At 43.5% G+C, this 20,587-nt stretch overlaps 1 protein-coding gene across 5 annotated transcripts in view; it reads right to left on the reverse strand.

The window, feature by feature from the left end:
- Positions 1-20,587, reverse strand: part of PDE8A (phosphodiesterase 8A) — a 134,450-nt gene that overhangs the window by 34,227 nt on the left and 79,636 nt on the right. For 4 of the 5 annotated variants that reach the window (XM_065847379.2, XM_065847378.2, XM_065847377.2 and 1 more), the window contains exon 2: positions 2,170-2,226. In XM_065847379.2, coding sequence (XP_065703451.1) covers positions 2,170-2,226 — 57 coding nt within the window. Of the gene's footprint in view, positions 1-2,169; positions 2,227-2,671; positions 2,895-20,587 lie in introns of those variants that run through there. The other variant, XM_071814069.1, reaches the window with a different exon arrangement.

Below are 20,587 nucleotides of genomic sequence, written 5' to 3' on the forward strand. Positions count from 1 at the left end.
TTCACTGAAATTGTCTCGCATAAAACTGTTTACCTGGGTTTTATTTCTCTTGCCAGGATAATTAAAAAAAAAAGCCATGGTTCACCTCACGTGAATTAATATTTAACGGTGCTTCAACAGCATGGTGAAAAATGTGTTTTCCTTTCAATCTCACCCTATTCCACAAAGTACTGCATGTGGCCCACTCCGCAGGGTCTCTGGAAGCTACAGACAGGCTGGTCAAGATGAATGCACGCAAGGCTGAAATCACAAGTGATACCTCTGCATATGGTGTATGAGCCCCTGTGACCCCTATGCAAAGCTTGCCATGGGATTTATATCACAGAAGGAGATTACGGTGGTTAAAATCCACAACTTGAAGTCAGATCTATGAGCCAGGATTTGCTCCGTCCTAACTTGCTGTGGAATTGCCAGTAACATCTCTCTGAGCCTTTTAAAAATCAATGCAATGCCTACATAACCAAAGTATGACAAGGCCCAATTTCTTCTAAAATGTACTTAAAATTCTAGAACTGAATATGGCACAGAAGATAAAATCTACTAAGGAAGACTCTCTCTGATGCGATTGAGCATCGAGATAATATTTTGCAGAAGAAAATCTCTTTTGCCTGAAAGAACACACAGAAGGGAGACTATAGATCTATGTTAGTGCTGATTTTGTGGATGACTCAGTACACGCAGCTTTTTGGGAAAGATGGATAACTAGAACAGCATTTGGTCTGTTGTCCCAAGACACCAATCTTGCAGTAATTTAAAAAAACCACACTTGGATATATGCTTTGACCAGACAATAATGTAAAGCATGTGTAGCTTGCACCCATCCCACTGCTATTTATCTCCTGGGTGTTTTTAAGGATTCCAGCGCTGGTTACACTTTGGACCAGGTTGGTGGAATGCCTACCAGTAAATCTGAACATCTCCATGTAGCGCATATTTTTGTAAGAAGGAAGGACTTTGCACTCATTCCGTTTAGATTCCTTTTAGAGCAGCCTGCAAAACTGTTTGCAAAAACATGTCGTAGTTTGGGCTATATATAGTGAGGTTAATTTATAACACTCTTTAGGAACGGAAAAACGGTTTTCAGCAATAGCACAGAAAGTCAGCAGGTCTGAGCTGTACGACGGACTCTGGCACAAATGGGATGTTGTCTAACTTCTCCCCTCCTATCTGCCAGCTGGATTATCAGGATAAATTGGTAGAATTTTAGAGTGGCCTATGACTGGACAAAAGCAATGCAATCTTTAATAACAATAAGGAGGCGGAAATATCTGAGGTATGTTTCTGATTTATACTTGGGGAGCAGCTGGATGAGGCTCTCCCAAGATCTGATGCCATTACTGTCTGTCCTGACGATAGCTCAGGAAGATATTGAACTGCAGTTCTTGAACCATTACAAACAAATAATACATATCCAGTAGGTTCTGTGATTTTTGCCTACTCTGTTTTTTTAAAGCCACTTCCAAGGCTTAATCCATTGATTGTGGATATAAGTTCATTGTCAAATTATCAGGTCCGGATTACTTCAACTCAGGAGCTTTTTAATTACTGACCAAAGAACATCTCGGATTAGTGAAGGTTCAGTATGCCTTGGAATAGAGGAGTTTTCAGACAAAGTCCAAAGGAGTTGTGTATCTGCAAACCTCACACCCATCCCAGTCAAAATAAGGGGACAACTGACATACGACCTTTAGCAATAAAAAGATAAAGGAGGATGAATTAATGCCAGTCAAAAAATGTATAACAAAAAACATACTTCGCCAAGATCGCTTCATATCTTTTGTGATGATACCGCAGGTTTGGTTGATGTTTGTAACACACCTTGACAGGACATCTGGCTTGGTATCATTCTGATGAGATTCTGATTAAGAACTGACTACCAGTAAAACACAAAACAAGGCACACACTAAATTGATTACAACCTAACTGACAGCAGAAAGAACTACAGATATCTCCACTTTTATGAGCTGAGAGATATTTGGAGAAAAGAGTTCGGCAGGATATTTTGGATAACACATGGAATATCGTGATAAAAATCAGTTAGGTGGACATTATCACCTGACAAAAATGCTTCGTGAAGGTCTCTATACCCCCAAAATTCCAGGCATAAATGTCAAGCTAACATCTGTGATGTTTTAGAAATGAAGACTTCACTTTGAACTGCTGTATTACCTGAAGTTGATCTTGATGAAGTCTCATAGGGCCAAACTGTACATCTGTTACTGGTGCCTAGAAGAAATAAGAAGGGATCTTATTAATATATATACACCTAGGGAACAATCAGAACCAGCTCTGTTAGAGAAGATAGTTCTTATTTACCGCTGTCTCACAGATACATTCCTGTCATTATGAGGCTGCTTCTTCATGAGGGTCTTAGTAAATTTATACGCTAATCTGCATTAACACAGTGAGAAATCAACAAACTGTTCAAGTTTTTTTATCGTTATTTTAAACATAAAGTAATGGATTAGTCATGAGAGTCTGGTGGACAGATTGTTATTTTTCTGCATCCTGTGTCACTCCAGCTGTTCTACAGAACACGGACATGTTTAAAATGGTTTAAGTCCCAAAGAGCGCTAAATCTCCGGGAGAAAGGCAAAAATATGGAACTCTGCTTTTCAGATTTCACATGTAACAGGTGCCCAAGAGTGCTACAAAACCACACTAATTTCACCTCTCCGAGGGCATTTTGCTGCATCCCCTCCTCCCGCCCAGGGAAGGCTTCGTAACTCAGGTATTGGTGCTTGACGGTGCATTTATTCAGCATGCAACCCCGCTCCGAAAACCCTGCAAAAACGCTGTCACACGTGCTTTCTGCGTTGGATTCTGTTCAAGTACCGCAGGCAAACAGCTCAGCTCAGGGTGCAAGAACCGAGCTGGGATCCCTCTGCGTGTGTCACTTCAAGCAATGGGGGTCAATGACCACAAGTGCTGTTTGTCACCACTGGTTGTCTTTGATACAATTAATCATTAATCCGGCTTGAACATGAATGACTCTTCAATTGGTATGGGGTGGACTTTTTCAAGTAGTTACATAAATACAGAGGGAGATTCTACAGGATAACACAGGTTTGATCCATTCTTTCTACGGCCTTACTGCCCCACTGCTCGGTCCTCGGAGCTTCTGATGTGTGATTTTATCTATTTATCAACTTGGAAATCATCACTGCAACATTAAATCAGCAAGAAACATGAGTCAAGGAAAAATGGTCACATAGCGCCTGCAAAAACAATCCAGGAGCCAGTGTTTGCCTGTGTTATTTAAGAGGGCCTCTAAAAGCCGATGTTAAAATTACATGGAGGGCTTTCAGATTTACTCTCCGTCATTTCGGATCTGATCGGCTTAATTTAAATACCTTCTAGCCTTTTTTTTTGGTCTAATTTTGAGACCAAAAATCTCTCTAGAGTGGGAAGAATCAAGCTGCTTTATTCTCCCTTGTGGCCCATCATCCAATTATTTAAAATCTGCACTAGAAAATAGCAAATCCTTTTGCTGATAATGCAGGTAGGGAGTCCAGCTCCTCGCACCCCATCTGTCAGGCCAGCTCACCCCTTGGACTATCAGTCTCAGTCCAAGCGGAATTTTAACAAATCAGACAAACCCAAGATTGCCAGTTATTGCTCTTCAGATGCCTCTTTCTTTTTAACAAACTGAGCCTGCAAAACACTTTCCTGCCAGAAACCTGTGGCCATTTGCACACTGAAAATACTTGTCTATGCACCATTTAAGTCTGAGTTACAAGGACTGCCCAAATGACATAAACTATCTTGTTACACGTTAACTTGCTGTCCTGAGTAGAAGAAAAACCCCGGTCTGCATCTCAGCTGGAAAATTCTGGTGAACTCCAGTTAATTCTTAATCCTGCTGAAATCTGCTCAAATAACTTGATTAATCATTTCACCTTTTTGTGTGCTGCTGGTAGCGCTGAGAAGTAACATGCTGATTGAGTACTGTGTCAAAAAACAAGGCTTCAGCAGGGATTAGCACAAACTCTCAACTATCGGTGAACTAAATGACCTTTAAAAATACCTCTACTGCTGCAATCTTATAACAAAAGCAAACCCAGCCGAAGCTTGCATGGATAGTAACCACACAAGCACAACTTCTGCTACATCCTTCCTGAAGTTTCTTTGCCTACTTGAAAAACAAAGACCCAAATTTTCAGACATGACCTATGCATGTGAGAGCCCTCCAGGCAGGTACAAACCTGTGTGAAAGCGTGTGAGGAGACAGAGAGGTAGAAACTAGTTCTAAGTTCCCGGAATTGATACTAAGAGAGTTGCATCCCTTACCAAAGAGCCGCTGATGCAAACTTCATGAGTAAGTTCCCAGCACAGATGACTGGGACAAGACCTGAGCTCAGGACACTTTGAGCACAGTGGTTATGAATGTGAGTCTTTTGAAAATCCTTAGCCAAACAACCCTAGAGACCAGCCCGTAATTTAGATGCAGGGATCAAACCAAGCAGATGGCAGGAGGGTCCTGCTGCAGGTTTCGGACAGCACAGCCCAATGCTTGAACCAGCCCGGGAGCACAGGCTGATGCCGGTGCTCATGGTCTCCAAGACATCTAAATGCTAGAATAGTTTGTAACACTAACTGCTCCTCAGGCTTTTGAAAATGCCAATCCTTTTGGCTCATCTGTGCTTGTACAACTTCCACAGCGGCTGCAGCTCAGTGTCTCTGGGTCTGGGGAGCGGGAGATGCCTGTAATAGCAGGCTGCAGCTCAGCAACTACTCGTTAGCTTTAATTGCAGACAGCAGCTCAGTTACTGCAGCGGCAAGTGTTTACAGCCTCTGCTTGGAGACACAGCAGATAATCAACTCCAGGCTCCTTTAAATGCTTACACACAGCCATTTTACATTCTCTGACCTGCTGAACTACTGCTGGTAGCACTTATTTTCCCCCAGATTGGCCTTTCTTATTTAAACACCGTGTTTTCAGTACTGTTGAGCCAGCACGCCCCAGGCACAAAGTGAGATCCGTCCCAAGGCAATGGCATTAGCCACACGTATGACAGATGTCCATGGGCAGGTCTTCTACTGTCTGCTGTGTGCAGCTTAAAACTCACTAGAAATCATCTGCGTGTTGTAGCAGCTAAGTTGCAAACATTGAATTTGCTGTGAGAAATGCTTTGTTTCCATGTCCAGAGAAAAGCGAATGTCTGGTAAATAAAAACAACCGAAATAAACTTTAAAAAGAGAGACCCAAGTGACTGTGACTGATTAAACTACAACAAACTCGATGATGACCTGATATGACCTGGTAAAGTACTTCTCGCTATGAGTCATTCTTCACATTTCACCAGAACAGAATCTACAGGAATGCTCTGTTCATGGTTGCTGGGTTGTTTTTCTTCTCTTCCTACAGCTAGAAAAACTTTAAATGAACTTGCTCAATGAATAAACGTACAAAGGAAAAAAGGGTGGAAATAAAGCCAGCTTGATCCACACGCTCCCTGTGGCTGGCGTGTGGGACACTTCAAAGCAGGCCACCGGTCTCCTATTTGCTAGAGGTCTCGTATCTTGGCTTTCTCCAAAACGCCTCTCTTACCAGTTGGAGAGCAAAGCTCCTAAAAGGGCAGAGTCAGCCCCCAGAAAACCTTTGGGCTATTAACTCCCATGCAATATCCCTGCTGCAGAGCGGCAAACACGCTCCTTCTGGAGGCTGATTTTCTTAAGTCACTTTTGCTGAATGGATTGCAGATGGAAACTGCTGCTCTACAGCCAACAGCCAGGGTTAGAAAGCAAGGAGAGAAGAATCAGTTAGTAGTTCAACACTAAATAACTGCCTCTTCAGATAAAGATTTCATCCTCAAGGTTCTGACTCCTCCTAATATATAACTACAATGATTACACTCTATCGCTGGTCCTAATGGACTACGGCCAGCAAAATTCATCATTTTATGCCAATCAATATTTTAAGACATCACAAAAAGTGTTTTGTCTAATTTTAAAATACATACTTAAGTTTTCTACATACACCAGATATACGATACAAATCAGCATGAGCTGATTCACCACAGCAAGATTTGACTGTCTTGATCATCAAGATGTGCTAAGAACAACAGGATGGTTAACGTAAATTGAATTTTGATAATTCTAAGAAAAACAAAGGGATGAACTTCACAAAGAAAAATAAATATCCTTTTTCTTAACCTGCTGTTTGAGGCATAGATTTATCACCCCAGAAAATGAAAGCTCAAATGAACTCATAGATTTATACCATACCTTAAACATTAACTGTTTCAGGATCTATTAACAGCAGACCCTGAGGGCACAGTTTAGTTACAAACACAACGTTGGCACACGTTAGGTACAATGCCGGCTGAGCAGATCTTCCTAACACACACACACAACTGTTCAGAGCATAAAATTCAGAGCAATTCCACCAAAGAGAATAAGCTGGATTTACTTCAGTGTAAACGAAGTGGGAGTCTGGCCCCATGCAGCCACTTCTTTTGTTGTCTGAAGGCCGCAATAGTTCAAATAAAGAATAGGAGGGAACAAAGTGTTCAAGGCTTCTGCCTTTGCTCAACAGATTCAAGGATAAAGGTAAGCCTGGCTCTCAAAGATCCTAAGTCATATGTAGTCAGTTTATTCTTTGCTGAAATACGAAGACAAGAGTTCTGAAGAGCAATTAAAATTTACCAAAACTACTGTTCAATCTAGCTGAAACCTGTTAATTCCAGCCCCTTGATATTTTTTTCCTATTTCTGTTTCATAAAAGATGCAGACAAATGTCACAGACTCAGTAATTTACATAACACAGCATTCTGACTCAGTGCAATTTGCTTTGATAAAATCTAGCATTTACATTCATCTAAATCAGGTTCCCGCTGATGCATCTCTGTCAACAAAACAATACAGATTTAGATCTATATTACAAGGTCTGAAGATCACCTGAGGTTCTGTTCTACTATCTCTTTCCTCTTATCAATTTTCTGTTTTAAATTGATTCCGAGAAGAATTATCTGCGATGCTGCCACGTTAATGATACAACAGACAGTGTAAGTGATGGGGTAACACACCCTCTGTTTTCTTAATCCATTTCTTTAGTTTTAGTACCTGTTGTGCACCAGTTTTGCACAAACGAGCTCAAGAGTCAAACTCTGGCCTCTGATTCACATCATTAGCAACACAGAATCCAGACAGTTTGCAGTTTTTGGGGGAAGAAGAGCTTTATCGAGTGTTCCGAGCTGCCCGAGCTCTCGAGTCAGGCTGGGCCCTGTCAGCCATGACACCCATCTCTGACTCCGAGCTCCTGATAACGCCTTTACCGCCCCTAAAATCCAGCCCCGCTCCCACTCCTCAGCAAGTTGGGGGCAAGTTTTGGGTTAACCCGAGTCTGAAGAAGCCACCCAGAAGATGTCTACACCCAGCTGGGCCTGGGATGGTTTCCCTGGTGTACCAGGACACAGTGCAGCCATCCCAGTTTCACCAGGTCTCTCCCAGGCCCAAGGAGGACGCGGCTGATTTTTGGCTACGTGTTGGGCTTGCCACACATGCCAACCTTTATTACGTATGTTTGTTCGCTTGTATTCTGGGCCTAATTCCCCACTGCATTTCTTCAGTGTTATTCCACTGGAACAAAACTGGAGTAATATTGTTATGAAATCATCTCGCTGCCTTCTAGCACACTTCCAACACAACTGAGAACGCCCATTTTGTACCGTTTATAAATTCTCCCCTTATTCATTATAGAAAACTTTTGTTATCAGGCTGCAAAAGCACGGCACTAGCAAGAGTGAATAATTTCATTCTGTTGCAAATAATGAACAATGCTGTTCCAAAATGACTTTTATTATTATTTGTAATGTCGTAAGGCCCGGGTGGCCTCTGGCCCAGACAAGTGGCCGCTGTGGTAACGCTGTACAACGGCAGGGCACAAGGGCACTCAGCATCCCCACCATTGTCTAAGGTCGGAACTTTAACACAGAACATGCTAATAATTTGGGAGATTTTTTTAGCTCTTGATAGGGTATTTAAGCAATAAAATAAGTGTCGTGCCTACAAGTCAGCATGCCTGCAGCATGCAGATCTCAAACACGATTTACGATACGGCTCGGTCACTGCAGAGTTATCTTGGGTTTCTCAGGTAAGCGGATACAATTCCAGCAAAGTGTTACCCAAATCTCACACTTCGTGCCTCCACAAGAGTTTTCATTTGCAATGAACCGCGTATCAAAAAGGGAAGGAATACGTCACAGACAAGTCAGGAAAAGAAAGTCATCTTCTCATTAACCCACCCTGACTTTTTCTGTCCAAAGAGAACAAAGCTGAATGGAAATCAGTTCTCACATCATTAGCTATTCAAATCTAGCAAATTCTATTTGCTGAAGCATCTACCTGATCAGAGATTCCTTACAGACCTGTATGCTACGCAGAAGTACACAGGGCTTGAAACTTCAGTTATTTGTCTGCTTAGAAGAGAAAAAATGTGAATCGTGTGTTCCATAACGGGCCTAGAGGTGTGAATACCCTTAACGGTGGACTGTGAGCCATGGTGACAATGTTGCTGAATGCTTTTATGACCAACCAGCCCTGAATTGAAAATGCCCTAGGCCTTCAGCACCTTAAGATCTGAGATGGCTCTCTGAGGTCTCTGTTAAGGTCCCCACTCTCTGATTGAAAGTTTCTCAAGAACGGCTCCATTCGGGCCACATATGCAGAGACCTTTGTCTGGAGACCGTGAGCTCTCCCCACATCAGATCCCTGGGCTGCTCACTAAACCACAGCCAAATACTTCTGTGTGGTGAAGGCTTTAAAGCATTTGTAGTTATATCTTGTGCTAAGAGAAAAACAGCAGCTTGAACGATCTGGCTCGTACTTTAGAAGAATTTTTTAAACCCTATAATAATGGTTTTCTATACATAGGTTGCAGAAATGGATGCCTTTATCAATGCAAAAAAACCCTCTAGTATGAACATTTTCAGCTGTTCAAAGTTAAATGTTGTTTTTAAGCATTTATCTTTTTGGAGAGTCCAGCTTAAGGGCAACACCGGCAACAGGCAGAAACTGAATTGCTTTGGATGAAAAAAAGAGGTCATCTTCAAAGCACTAGCACCTAATTCCACGTCTTATTTGTTTTTGACAAAATTCAAGGGCCAGCTAGAACACCCTGCACTTCAGAGCAAATATCGTCCCAAGTCATGCATCCTTGATATTCTGGGGTCACTTGCACAGAAGGGTTGCGATTGCCTTTGTGAGCCGTGACCGTGCAGGTAGCCGAACAGGGGGTACGTGTGGGTGTGACACCGCTCTGGGTTTCAGCAGCTATTCCCCTGTGCTCCAGCAGCTCTGAGAGCTTTGCGACCAGGACCAGCCACACTCTACCCCACGAAACGCTTTAAAGGCAGCCACCTAAACCCAGTGCATCCAGCAATTCCCAGAAGGCTCAGACGCCTATTTCCTCGCCCTTTTGCCCCTCACCTGACACAAGTCTGGGCCTAGGACCGCTATAACTGACTATGGGGACCAACTAACTCCTCATACACCGGTGTCGATATAAAACTTCCAGTGTGCTATCCTCTCTCATCTGTTGGCAGAAATAACCTCTGCTCAGACGCTAGCCAAGAAGACAGAGAAGACATTGGACTTGAAGTCTTGCAGGTCATCAGCCAAGACAGGTTTGAAACCAGAGCATTAAACATGTTGGGGTTTGCATCGCAAATAAACCTGGTCTCGGCTTTACCGATATCTTTGTCTAGCTGAAAAGGAACTTCTCCTGGAGCCACGGCTGCCTCAGGTGTGTGAATTCTGCAGGCACGCTGCAGCTGCCATCCCCGCCTTGGGCAGACGCTTTCATACAAACGCTACATTCTTCTGGCCCACAGGGAAATTCTTGCTGCCTGCACTTTAACAGTTGAACTGCGCGGCACTCTGGGAGACTTAAATACGGCACAGTAGTTCTATTGTTTAATATTACTATATTAAAACTGCTTGCTCTCTTGTGATTCTGCAAGATCCCGGAGCGTAGCAGTAAGTGCTGATCTGTTTCATATCTATCAGCTAGTTCTCTTTTCTGTTGGGTATCCCTTGCTAGTTTTATTTTAGAGATGATTACAGATGCAACAGGCTACAATATGTCCCCATCACTATCAGTTTTACTTTTTCCTTTATGCACATGAATTGCAGTGGCGGTTTTCCTTGAACCATTGGGATTTGAATAATCAGCTGACTAAAAGGAAATTCCAGCCTACGAGGAAGATTTCCAATTATTAATACTTTCTTTACGTCAAACAAACTCTTTATGCCTTGATCTACCAACACTGCAATTGCCACAAACAGAGCAAGGAAGTACAGCACAAAGACAGCATAAACCAGTTGGTGGATCTGCTAGGATTCCTAAAAGATCTGGTTCATCCTAAGCCTTCCATCTGCTAAGGAACAAACTTGCTTTTTCTTTTGTCCAACACGTCCTGTGCCCACCTGAAGGAAGAACAAACCGGCTTGTGCTCCATGGGGTACCCAGCCTGGGAACCGCTCTCAAGGACAGCAAAGATGGCATCGCCGAGGTGCAATTACGCTGGCAGAATAAACGCCAAGTCGGTGGGACAGAGGCCGGTAAAATGAAAGAGAAACATTTAATATTGATAATAAACATTTCGGTATTTTTGTTTACTGAATACAGGTTTACCAGATTGAGTGCAACTGTCTACTGATATTTGAGAAAACCAAAAGAGAAGTTCTTGGCTCTCAAACCTTTTCTAAAGAGAGAACTGTCTCCAATAAATGGATGAAGACTTGAGACTGTTAGATGTTGTTTAAAAAATATGAGGAAATTCACAGTAGCGCCTCCTTTTCTCACTCTAAGCTTTAGCATTAATTTTGCTTGTTCACAGCAATGACCAATCCAAGAGGAGGAGGAAAATAGATAAACAAGAGTGCTGAGGATCCCTTCTTTCTTTTGACCGCTGGAAACTTGACTATCTGAGGGGATGAGTGACTGATTTCCTCTAATACAGATGCCTCTTCATTCCTGAGGACCTACAGGGTAGTTTGAAACCCGACACTGGTTTTCTGTGTGAGGCTGGTTCAGTAACAGCAGTGCTTCTGCCAGCCCACAGGGCTTGTTAAATATTACACGCTTGGTAGATGGGATCACTCTTTTTTTCCCTAAAGTACAGTAGAACCTTTTTACAGTTATGCCAATCCCCCTCAACTCTGCATGTCTTTAGTAAAGTGAGGTTTTCATTATAATTAGAATTGCAATTAAGTAGAATTTGATGCAGCAAAGCAGCTCACCATTCTAGTTCTCTTGTAAAGCGAATTTCGCTCTATCTGGATTTCTGGTAGGAACACTCCATTTTATTTAACTTAAAAATCGCTTTTAAAAAATTAACTATACTATATATCTTTGATACGAAGCAATTTCTGCACATTCTGCCTATGAATAGCATTTCCTTTACAAAAGAATTGCTGGATACACCAAAGACGACACTGCTGCTTTAAAATGAATTATTATAGAGTATGGCTTTCTCTTTAGAAATGCATAAGCAACCAATATGTTACCACCTCCTAGTAAAGTTTCACAGGACTAAAGCTGCATTAATAAGGTCACAGCAGAGCAACCTCCAAGGAGGCAGCTCCTTTTTAATAAACAACCCATCAGCATAGAAGCCCATCAAACACTCTGCCACCATCCTCCGTAACCGGGGAACAAATTCAGCTGGGTATCAAACATCCACTTAAGATGAGATTCTGCCCACAGCAAAGTTCATTGGCATTGGTACTGTCCAGATATACTCCAGGTACAATGTTTGTATTTCTCAAAGTACATGGGCCATAATTACGCAGATAATAATCTATAGATGTTGAGTAGCCTCATATAAATTCTATCTCTATTCAACCTTGAGATTTCCAGGAAAGAGAGACATCACCTGGAGACAGCTGCATCAGATACTTTTATCAGTTGTGACACTTCCACAGCCTCGCTGCAGTTGCAAAGTTTGAAGGAAAGCTCTGCAACACACAGGAGCAAGAACATGGAGCGAGAAGGTGCAAAACACAAAACCAAGGGGAGTCGGAGCTGTTCTGTCACACGTCACCGGGCTCCACAATACGGCACGTGGGCAGCGACATCCGCATTTCACCTGCATAACCGTGATGAATGAGGAGTATATGAAAGAAAGGGGCTCCACTTAGTAATTATACAATGAAATGGTGTCAGCCTATGCAAAAACAAAACAAAACCCCTGACTGATTACTTGCAAGCAAAACTGGCATCCATCCCAAACCAATCTCCCTTGAGATAAAAACTCCGGCATCTGCCAAGACAGACGCTCGATTAATCTGTTCTACAACTGTCCAAAATATGTGTCTACCCTGATTGTTTTTGCTTTCTCGCTCTGCTGTTTGTTTCTAAGAAAGGATGCAAAGGGCCCAGGCCTGCTGCTGCGAGCGCGAAAGCTTCACGCCAAACAACAAACACGAGAAAAGAGACATTAAAGTCCTGTCTGGCAACACCATTAATAAGTTCACAGTCACCATTTCCTTCTTCCTCCCCTGCACTAAGTGTTGCTTCCCAGACAGTGATCCAGACTCCTGATAGCTCCGGCAGGGAGCTTTTACCAGAAATTCAGGCAGGAAATGTGAATTCGCAAGCCTCGGTGTCCTCCCTCGGGGAAGAGAGATGGATCTGCACCACCAAACCGCGGGACCCCGGGCTCCCCAGACTGCCCGCGACACACGGGAGCAAACCCCCGGCGTCTAGCAAAGCTGAGCAAAAAACCAGCTGTGCTCATTTATTTTCTTTAGCCTTTTTCCCCCAAGCAATGAAATACTAGAGGAATGTCCAAAGCAAACAGAAAAATTCTATTAATGAAATATCCGATTTAGTATAGCTTCGTGGCGTAACTCTGAGCTCAGCCTGGTTTCCAGGACACAAAACCCAGCTGGAAAGTTGCGGGACTAGAATAAACCAGAACTACTGCTTTGTGTAAAAATTTGACTGCATTTCTAGACACCAGTTTAATGGTAAACACTGTGAAACAGTAACTATAACACATGGATCGCAAATAAATCAGATATCAGCAATATAGTTTTCTAGTAGAGGGTGTAACGTCTCATGCAACAGAAAGGAAAAGCCAGACTCACTTCATGAACAGTAAAACTACTTGAAAAACTAAGAAATAAAGTATAAACTCATTGAAGAATGATGTAGATCCGACTCTTGGAAAGTTTTATTACTTAGATAGTTCATGTGATTTCTTTTTCTTCCTCTACGAACTTTGAACCTAAGGCTGTAATGACTTAGTGCAGATGCAGGAGAGAACAGCGTTCTTGATTAGGAAAACTTGATCAATCACGGGAAGTTTCATCTGACTTGGTTGATGTGTTCGCGTGTTCCTTTGAGCCAGGACAAATGTTCTTGCTGCATTCATATTTGTGTGGTTAGCAGATTTTTCTGCATCTCTTTTGTCCTTATCCTCCAGAGACAAAACAAATGGTGCGCTGCTAAATGCTGAATTTGCAGTTTTCGTACTACGTCGCAAGAGGAATATATTTTGACTAACTGCAGGAATCACTAACATGCACAGTCTAGGCAGCTACCACGGAATACCAAAGCTCCACATTTTTTTCCTTCACTGCTTAATTTGAACCAACATATCATACACGGGATGACTTCAGAATATACTATGAGGTGCGTAACTTAAGCCAGTTATATTTTGTAATCTAATTTTGCTAAGAACATTCATACATATTCCAATAAAACAAACCTTCTGTGAACAGCAGGGAAATATTAGAGGTGGCATCAAACCACTACTCCCTTAGACATAAATTACTCACAGTATGTTCCCCACAAAACAGAGTAACAAAACTTGTAGGCCACAATACAAGGTTGTACCCAGAAATACTTTCCAGATGAAGCAAGTAAGATTTGCAGCGGTTTAGGGACACTATCAACAATTTCCTGCTATTGGGAGAGAGATTGTCTAGCGCTTTGGTGCACGATTCTGTCTCCTTGCACATCTCCTTTTGCGAGTTCAGCGAGCAAGGAAAGCTAAAAAGGACACTTGTACAAAGCATCACTGCTCCCTGTGTCCTCCCTCCCTCCTCTGTGCCGCTGAATGCCGAATAGCTGATCACTTGTTAATTATTGTGTCAGACAAATCTAACAAATGCATTACCTACCAAGTCTGTTTGACACTCCTGCTTCATGCCCCTTCTTTATGCTTCAATAATACAACCCTGCCATTGCTACCCAGGTACTCTTTGGAAGTAAAGCACGGCTTGTTTGAACCATAAACTAATACTACTTAATGCATTTCAGAATGATTTATTTTTTAATAAGAGAAACATAGCTATGTTGGGAATAATGTTTTGCTGACATGGTAAACATGGAACTGAGGGTGTCTACTCATATCCCACATGCTAAATTTCCACTTCAAACAGAGTTGTAAGACAGCATTTCATAGTGTTTATGATAACCTAATAGCTTAGCTGATGATTTTACTTTGCAATTCTCCTTTATATTTTTATCTTATTCTATTCTTTTAAAAAAATCTGCATGGCATATAGAATTACCAGGACTGCCATCTGTCTGCCTTGCTATTTCTTCTAGAATAGGATGAATCTGTTTGCTCTGCCCGTCAAGAAAAAACACCACTTCCACCAAGTTCAACTTTGACTATTTAGGTACAGCCTTTACCAGCAGCACTAAGCAAATCAATGTTTCTCATGTAAGACGTTTTCCAGAGTCTGCAGCAAGAAACACTGTCTGATAAGTACATTTCATTTCATTTCACCCTCTGTCCTGTCACCTAACACACCACCGAGCAACTGCAGCCTCAAACCGATTATCTCAGCACTCCAGGAGTCAGAGGCAAACATCTGGAATGTATCTGTTAGAAATCAAATGAATGACATCTTTCCAGGAGCTTTAGCTTGCACCTGTACTTATAAATCTCCACGAGGGCAAGTTATGAATAAATTTCACAAGCAACAGGAAGCAGAAGGCTCTGATTTTGAGCCCTTCGGCTCAACCGCTGTTAAGAGCCCCAAGAAGAGGTTGGTACAGAGATGCCCCAGAGGCACCGTTTGTTCAGAGCTCTCCTGGTCCACTGGAGGATAAGGAATACGCTGTATCAGGGCTCCTAGGGCCCACGGTGCTGTTGGTGCACACATCCAGCCAGCTCTGCGGAGCAGGTTGGGTGGCAGAACCTGCTCTCTTGGTCCCCTCTCTGTGGAAACTACAGCGGGTCTGTGGAATCCTTGACAGAGAGTATGGGAATAGAGATCAGCCTTGAAGATTTTAAGGTTTATCCTTGAAAAGGATGGGAGTAAAGGAGTATCCAGAGATACTAAGTTGTACCCATGAGGGAGAAGGGAGTAGAAGAGTAACGTGGATGATAGCAAAATTAGTCAATGAGATGTTACTGCCGTAACTTGTAACCAACAGTGAAGAGACACATGAATTGGTAGAACTGTATAAAAAGCACTTGTAGCAATAAATGGCATCTACTGCTTTCACCCTGGAAGAACTTGGTCCATGTCGTTTGTCCATCTCAACTGCGACCCCTCTCCTCTAACCCAGGCACCTGGGAGTTTCATCCAGCTTTACCACTGGGGAACCAGAGTCCCCCAGGGTTATTTTTGTTGTCTGTAACACCACGAATGGTTCAGACTTCAGGACAAGCTGCGAAGGGGAATGGGAAAGAGGAGAGGAGGAATTGAAGAGGACAGCACTGCAAACACAGCAGTGATGAGGGACGCAGAGGTCAAAAGAATCAAACAGCACCGCTGTTATCTGACAGGAGTGCACAAAGGTATAGGATGAACCTCTGAAAATACGCAGAGGTGGGGACAGAGAATACACAGAGAGGAAGAGGGCAGGGGAGAAACAGAGAGAGAGAAGCCGCTGCCAATTGTTTGGCTGCAGCGTTACCTCTGCCTGGCACTGAGCTCATTGTCTGCAGCGGCTCCTTTCCTGCTGCTTTCCTGAGCCTCCCCAGCGCAGACAGCGCTCGTTCCAAATCGGAAGGTGACTGATGCGGGTCCTGTGCTGCGGGGCAGGTCTGCACCGGGGACTGCATCCACGTCTTTATTTTTGTGCACAGTGCAAGGTTTTCACTGCAAGGGTTTAACTGACTGAAGTACGAGTTGACCGCATCTTGGCCAATTTGGCAGCCTGTCTCAGAGAATGTTCGTATTTAGGGATTGATATGTTCTTAAGGAGACAATCCCAATTGCAAATGCAACCAAACACCTGGAGATGCAAAGCAAATTCGCACATGCACCCACGGCTGGCTACTGCATCCAGTTCACTTATCTATATACTGACTGTGGGCCCCATTAGGGATGCAGGATGCTGGAAGAACAGGAACTCTGCATTGGAAAGAACTCATTATATTCCTTTCCGACCGTCAAGGAAGATACTCTGAGGGAAAAAGCATTTTTGTTTCTGCACAGACCCAAACATGGAGTCAGAAAAGACAAAGAGAACCCAGCATTTCAATGAGCCCAGATGCACCAAACTCAGTACCTCACACTCAGACTGCTTCAGTGACTGAAAACACTACCGAGACAGTGCAGCAAAATGTAATGTAGTAGGGAAATACACTATGCAAAATGTTCTGGCCATACCTTAAGAAAATAAAGACAAACTCAACATCCTCCACGGTGGGGCAGTTCCTACATCCAACTCCAGCACAGCCTGTTGTGCTGCCTGTCATCAGATATCCCCTGACTTTTTCACGGTGGGTGGGGTTTTTTCTGTGTTTGTGTGGTTTGTTTTTGTTTTGTGGCTTTCTGTTTGTTGTTTGTTTGGTTGTTGTGGGTTTTTGTTTGTTTGCTTGCTTGTTTTTGGGGGGGTGGCGGTGTGGTTTTTCGTTTGGTTTGGGTTTGATACATAAAGGGCCTTAGAAGATTCCTTACAAGAACCGCTTTCATGATCAGCTGCTCTTTGCCAAAGACACGAGCTTTGCGGAGAAAGGAAAAACAGGATCTGGAGACACAGTAGCGTTAAGCTGGGGAGAAGCTTCCCCAGGTTCCAGTATAGGCTGGGGAATGACCTATTAGAGAGCAGTGTAGGGGAAAGAGACCTGGGGGTCCTGGGGACAGCAGGGTGAGCATGAGCCAGCACTGGGCCCTTGTGGCCAGGAAGGCCAATGGTACCTGGGGTGGGTTAGAAGGGGGTGGTCAGTAGGTCAGAGAGGTTCTCCGGCCCCTCTACTCTGCCCTGGGGAGACCACACCTGGAATATTGTGTCCAGTTGTGGCCCCTCAGTTCCAGAAGGACAGGGAACTGCTGGAGAGAGTCCAGCGCAGGGCAACAAAGATGCTGAAGGGAGTGGAGCATCTCCCGTGTGAGGAAAGGCTGAGGGAGCTGGGGCTCTTTAGTCTGGAGAAGAGGAGGCTAAGGGGGAACCTTATTAATGTTTATAAGTATATAAAAGGTGAGTGCCACGAGGATGGAGCCAGGCTCTTCTCGGTGGCAAACAATGATAAGAAAAGGGGTAATGGGATCAAGCTGGAGCACAAGAGGTTCCACTTAAATTTGAGAAGAAACTTCTTCATGGTGAGGGTGCCAGAGCCTGGCCCAGGCTGCCCAGGGAGGTTGTGGAGTCTCCTTCTCTGCAGACATTCAAACCCGCCTGGACACCTTCCTGAGGAACCTCAGCTGGGTGTCCCTGCTCCATGGGGGGATTGCACTGGATGAGCTTCTGAGGTCCCTTCCAATCCCACATGTGTGACAGACCTACAGAAGAGATAGGGAAGCACAAGACGCAGGCACCATAAGGTACACAGTGCGCCCCGTTTTTAAAGAGGTTGTTTCTTTTTTCCAGTAGGTGCTTCCCCTTGCTATGGATGACAGGAGGCTAATATGATGATGTTAGCATTATCAACTAAAGCTGCCCCAAGCTTTGTCTGGAAGAACCATTGAACTAAGGGCTGCACTGCTCATCACCGGTTCTCATCCAAGTGGAAGTTAATAACCCAAACACAGGCCAAAAAACCAAGCAAACCACAACTGTAAGGGGATCAGACCCCTGGCAGAGATTCGATACTCCTGATCTCAGCAACCAGACTAACTTGTAAGGAACTTCTGATGAATCCGTCATCCCTCTGCCTGCAGCATTACAGCACCAGAAGCTTCGCAGTGCGCAGCTTGCAACATGTTTTGCAACGCATGGATGGAGGTGTTTTCACATACGCACCATACATTTTAAACTATTTCAGGCTGCTTCAGGAAGCTACTAATAGAATTCTGCAAGAAATCACACTCATGGGGAAAAAAAACCCCACAACTTTAAACAAATGGGAGGTTTTATCACTGCTCGATATTTAAACTGTCAGCTTTATCCTCCTGGTAAGTAGGCAGCTCTAGTTCACAACTGAACACCTACTTTATTTATTTAGCTATGCTGCGTTGAAGCTCACATCCTGTCTGCTGGGTGCATCCGGCTCCACAGATCTCCATGCGGCAAAGCTTTAGCATGAGGTGGGGGAGCTACTTTCCACAAGCCAAAAAACAGGAAATTCGATGACATTGTTCAGTGAGCAGACGTCAGCAGAGAGTGATACAAAAGAGTAAACAGCTTCCTAGCAGCAGCAGACAAATGGGCCGGAACTACTGGAATCCTGTGATGTCTGGTGCGTTTTGCATGAGAACGACTGTCTCAATGAAACGGGGATCGATCTTTGGCTGGTGCAGATTGGAGCTGCTCCCTGGGAATCTAGGAATACACCAATTCGGTCTGTTTAAAAGATCTGACTCCAAGTCTTTACCTTTGTCAACCCCAAAACATCGTTTTTGAGAATTCATGTTGTTGATATTCTAAATATTAAAAAAAAAAAACCCACACAAAAGATGATTTGAATAAAAAGGATAAATTCCAGTGAGTGTGTGAAAGGTGGGGTCAGAAATGAAGGTGCCGTTTCATCGTGATCACGCTACCATCAATCTTACACACACATATATATATATATAAGGTATGTATACATATAATATACAATATTCCTGTTACAATACTTTGATATGAAGGAAGCTCAGCACTCTGCTGGTGGAACCAAACAGTAGGTGTGACATCTCCTTTACGGATTTCAGTGTTTGCTTTGTGGAACCTGCCCTCAGTTTTTCCAGCTATAGGCAAATGCCAAATATGATCCAAAAAAATAACCTCTCAGCCTGACGTACAATGACTCAAAGTCAGGTTAGAGCAGGCAGAAAGAAAACGTAGGGGAGGACATTTGTGCTCTAACTGAATGCCATTCTGCCCATCTCTGTCCAATTTAAAGACCTCTCATCTGCAAGACATAGTATTTGACCATTGACCACAAATACAGAGCTTCTCTATTGCACCCTCATCACCTGTATCAAGAAAAACGGTATCCTGTGAAAAACTCTTCCCTACTTGTAAAGAGACCACTGAGGCAATATCATTTTTCAGGTCCTTTATATTGCCTTTTGAGCTATCCCTTTCAAAGGGATGTACAGAATTAAGTCCTATTTTCCAGCTCTGAAGCTCTTGACAAACAGTCAGACCAGGGCCTTGCTGGGGTTCTATGATCCGGGAAAATCTGGCGACCTTACAGAAAATACACTGGGGGGTGCAATTCAGGAGAACCGCAGGACCCTCCCAACCATCATCTAAGCAGAACAGACTTCTAAGATGAAAATTAGCAGCTAAATTTAGAGCTGTCCATGAGACTGCCCCGCTCCCAGTAACAGAGAGAGGGAACAACAGGAAAGAGCCAGATGCTTCTCAGCTCTCCTTGCCAAATTCTGCTCTCCTCGGAGACAAAAAATGTAGTATGTCATCCCGGGGAGGAAGACACACCAATAACCATGTCAACGCTGCTGTCGAATGACAAGGCAAGGGCCAGATCTGCCGGCAATATAACACGAGCAGACGTGTTCTTCCTAAACACTGGCAAGTAGCTGGAAGCTAGACAAAAATAAATAAAAACACATGCCCAAAGAGCAGCAGATGCTGATAAAAGCAGCAGGTCTATAACAAACCAAACGCCTCCTTCTCATTCCTCACCCTATCTACATCAGAATTTTCCTGGTTTCAGCGGAGTGCGAGTTTGCACCCGTTCTGTCGTTCTTCCCCGACTCCTCAGTTTGAATGTAAGAAATGAGGGCTTAGAAAACAAACTCCTCGCTGAAACTCATCGTTCTCAATCCTCTAGATGTAGCTACATGACAAAGTTAAAAATACATGCATCACTAGCAAAAACCTCCAAGAATAAGCAAATCAACCTGGAAGAACTCCGAAGTATTTATCAGAGAACGATATTCATCTGGGTGCGCCAGCAATGTCAAGAAGTTGTTGTCGAAGACAGGTTTTCTGCAAAACCCACACGGCTTCTGGATGAAAACATTATTTGAGTTCAACTCCCATTCCAAACTTCCATTCCACTAAGGTCTATGGCCAATAGAAGGCTGGGGAAGAGCCCTCGCTGTGACCTGCAGCAGCGATGATGCTGTTGTGACACGACCCCAGAGGAGATACATGACCACACACCTCTGTCATCTCCATGGCACGCTTACTTAGGGCCTTCCATTGTTCAGTTCTGATTTACATCAATAGAGGTGAACGTGGTGACCCAAGGCAGCCAGCACATGGTTTTAAATATAAAAG

This window comes from Patagioenas fasciata, chromosome 12, assembly GCF_037038585.1.
Source record: "Patagioenas fasciata isolate bPatFas1 chromosome 12, bPatFas1.hap1, whole genome shotgun sequence".
Lineage (NCBI taxonomy): Eukaryota > Metazoa > Chordata > Aves > Columbiformes > Columbidae > Patagioenas > Patagioenas fasciata.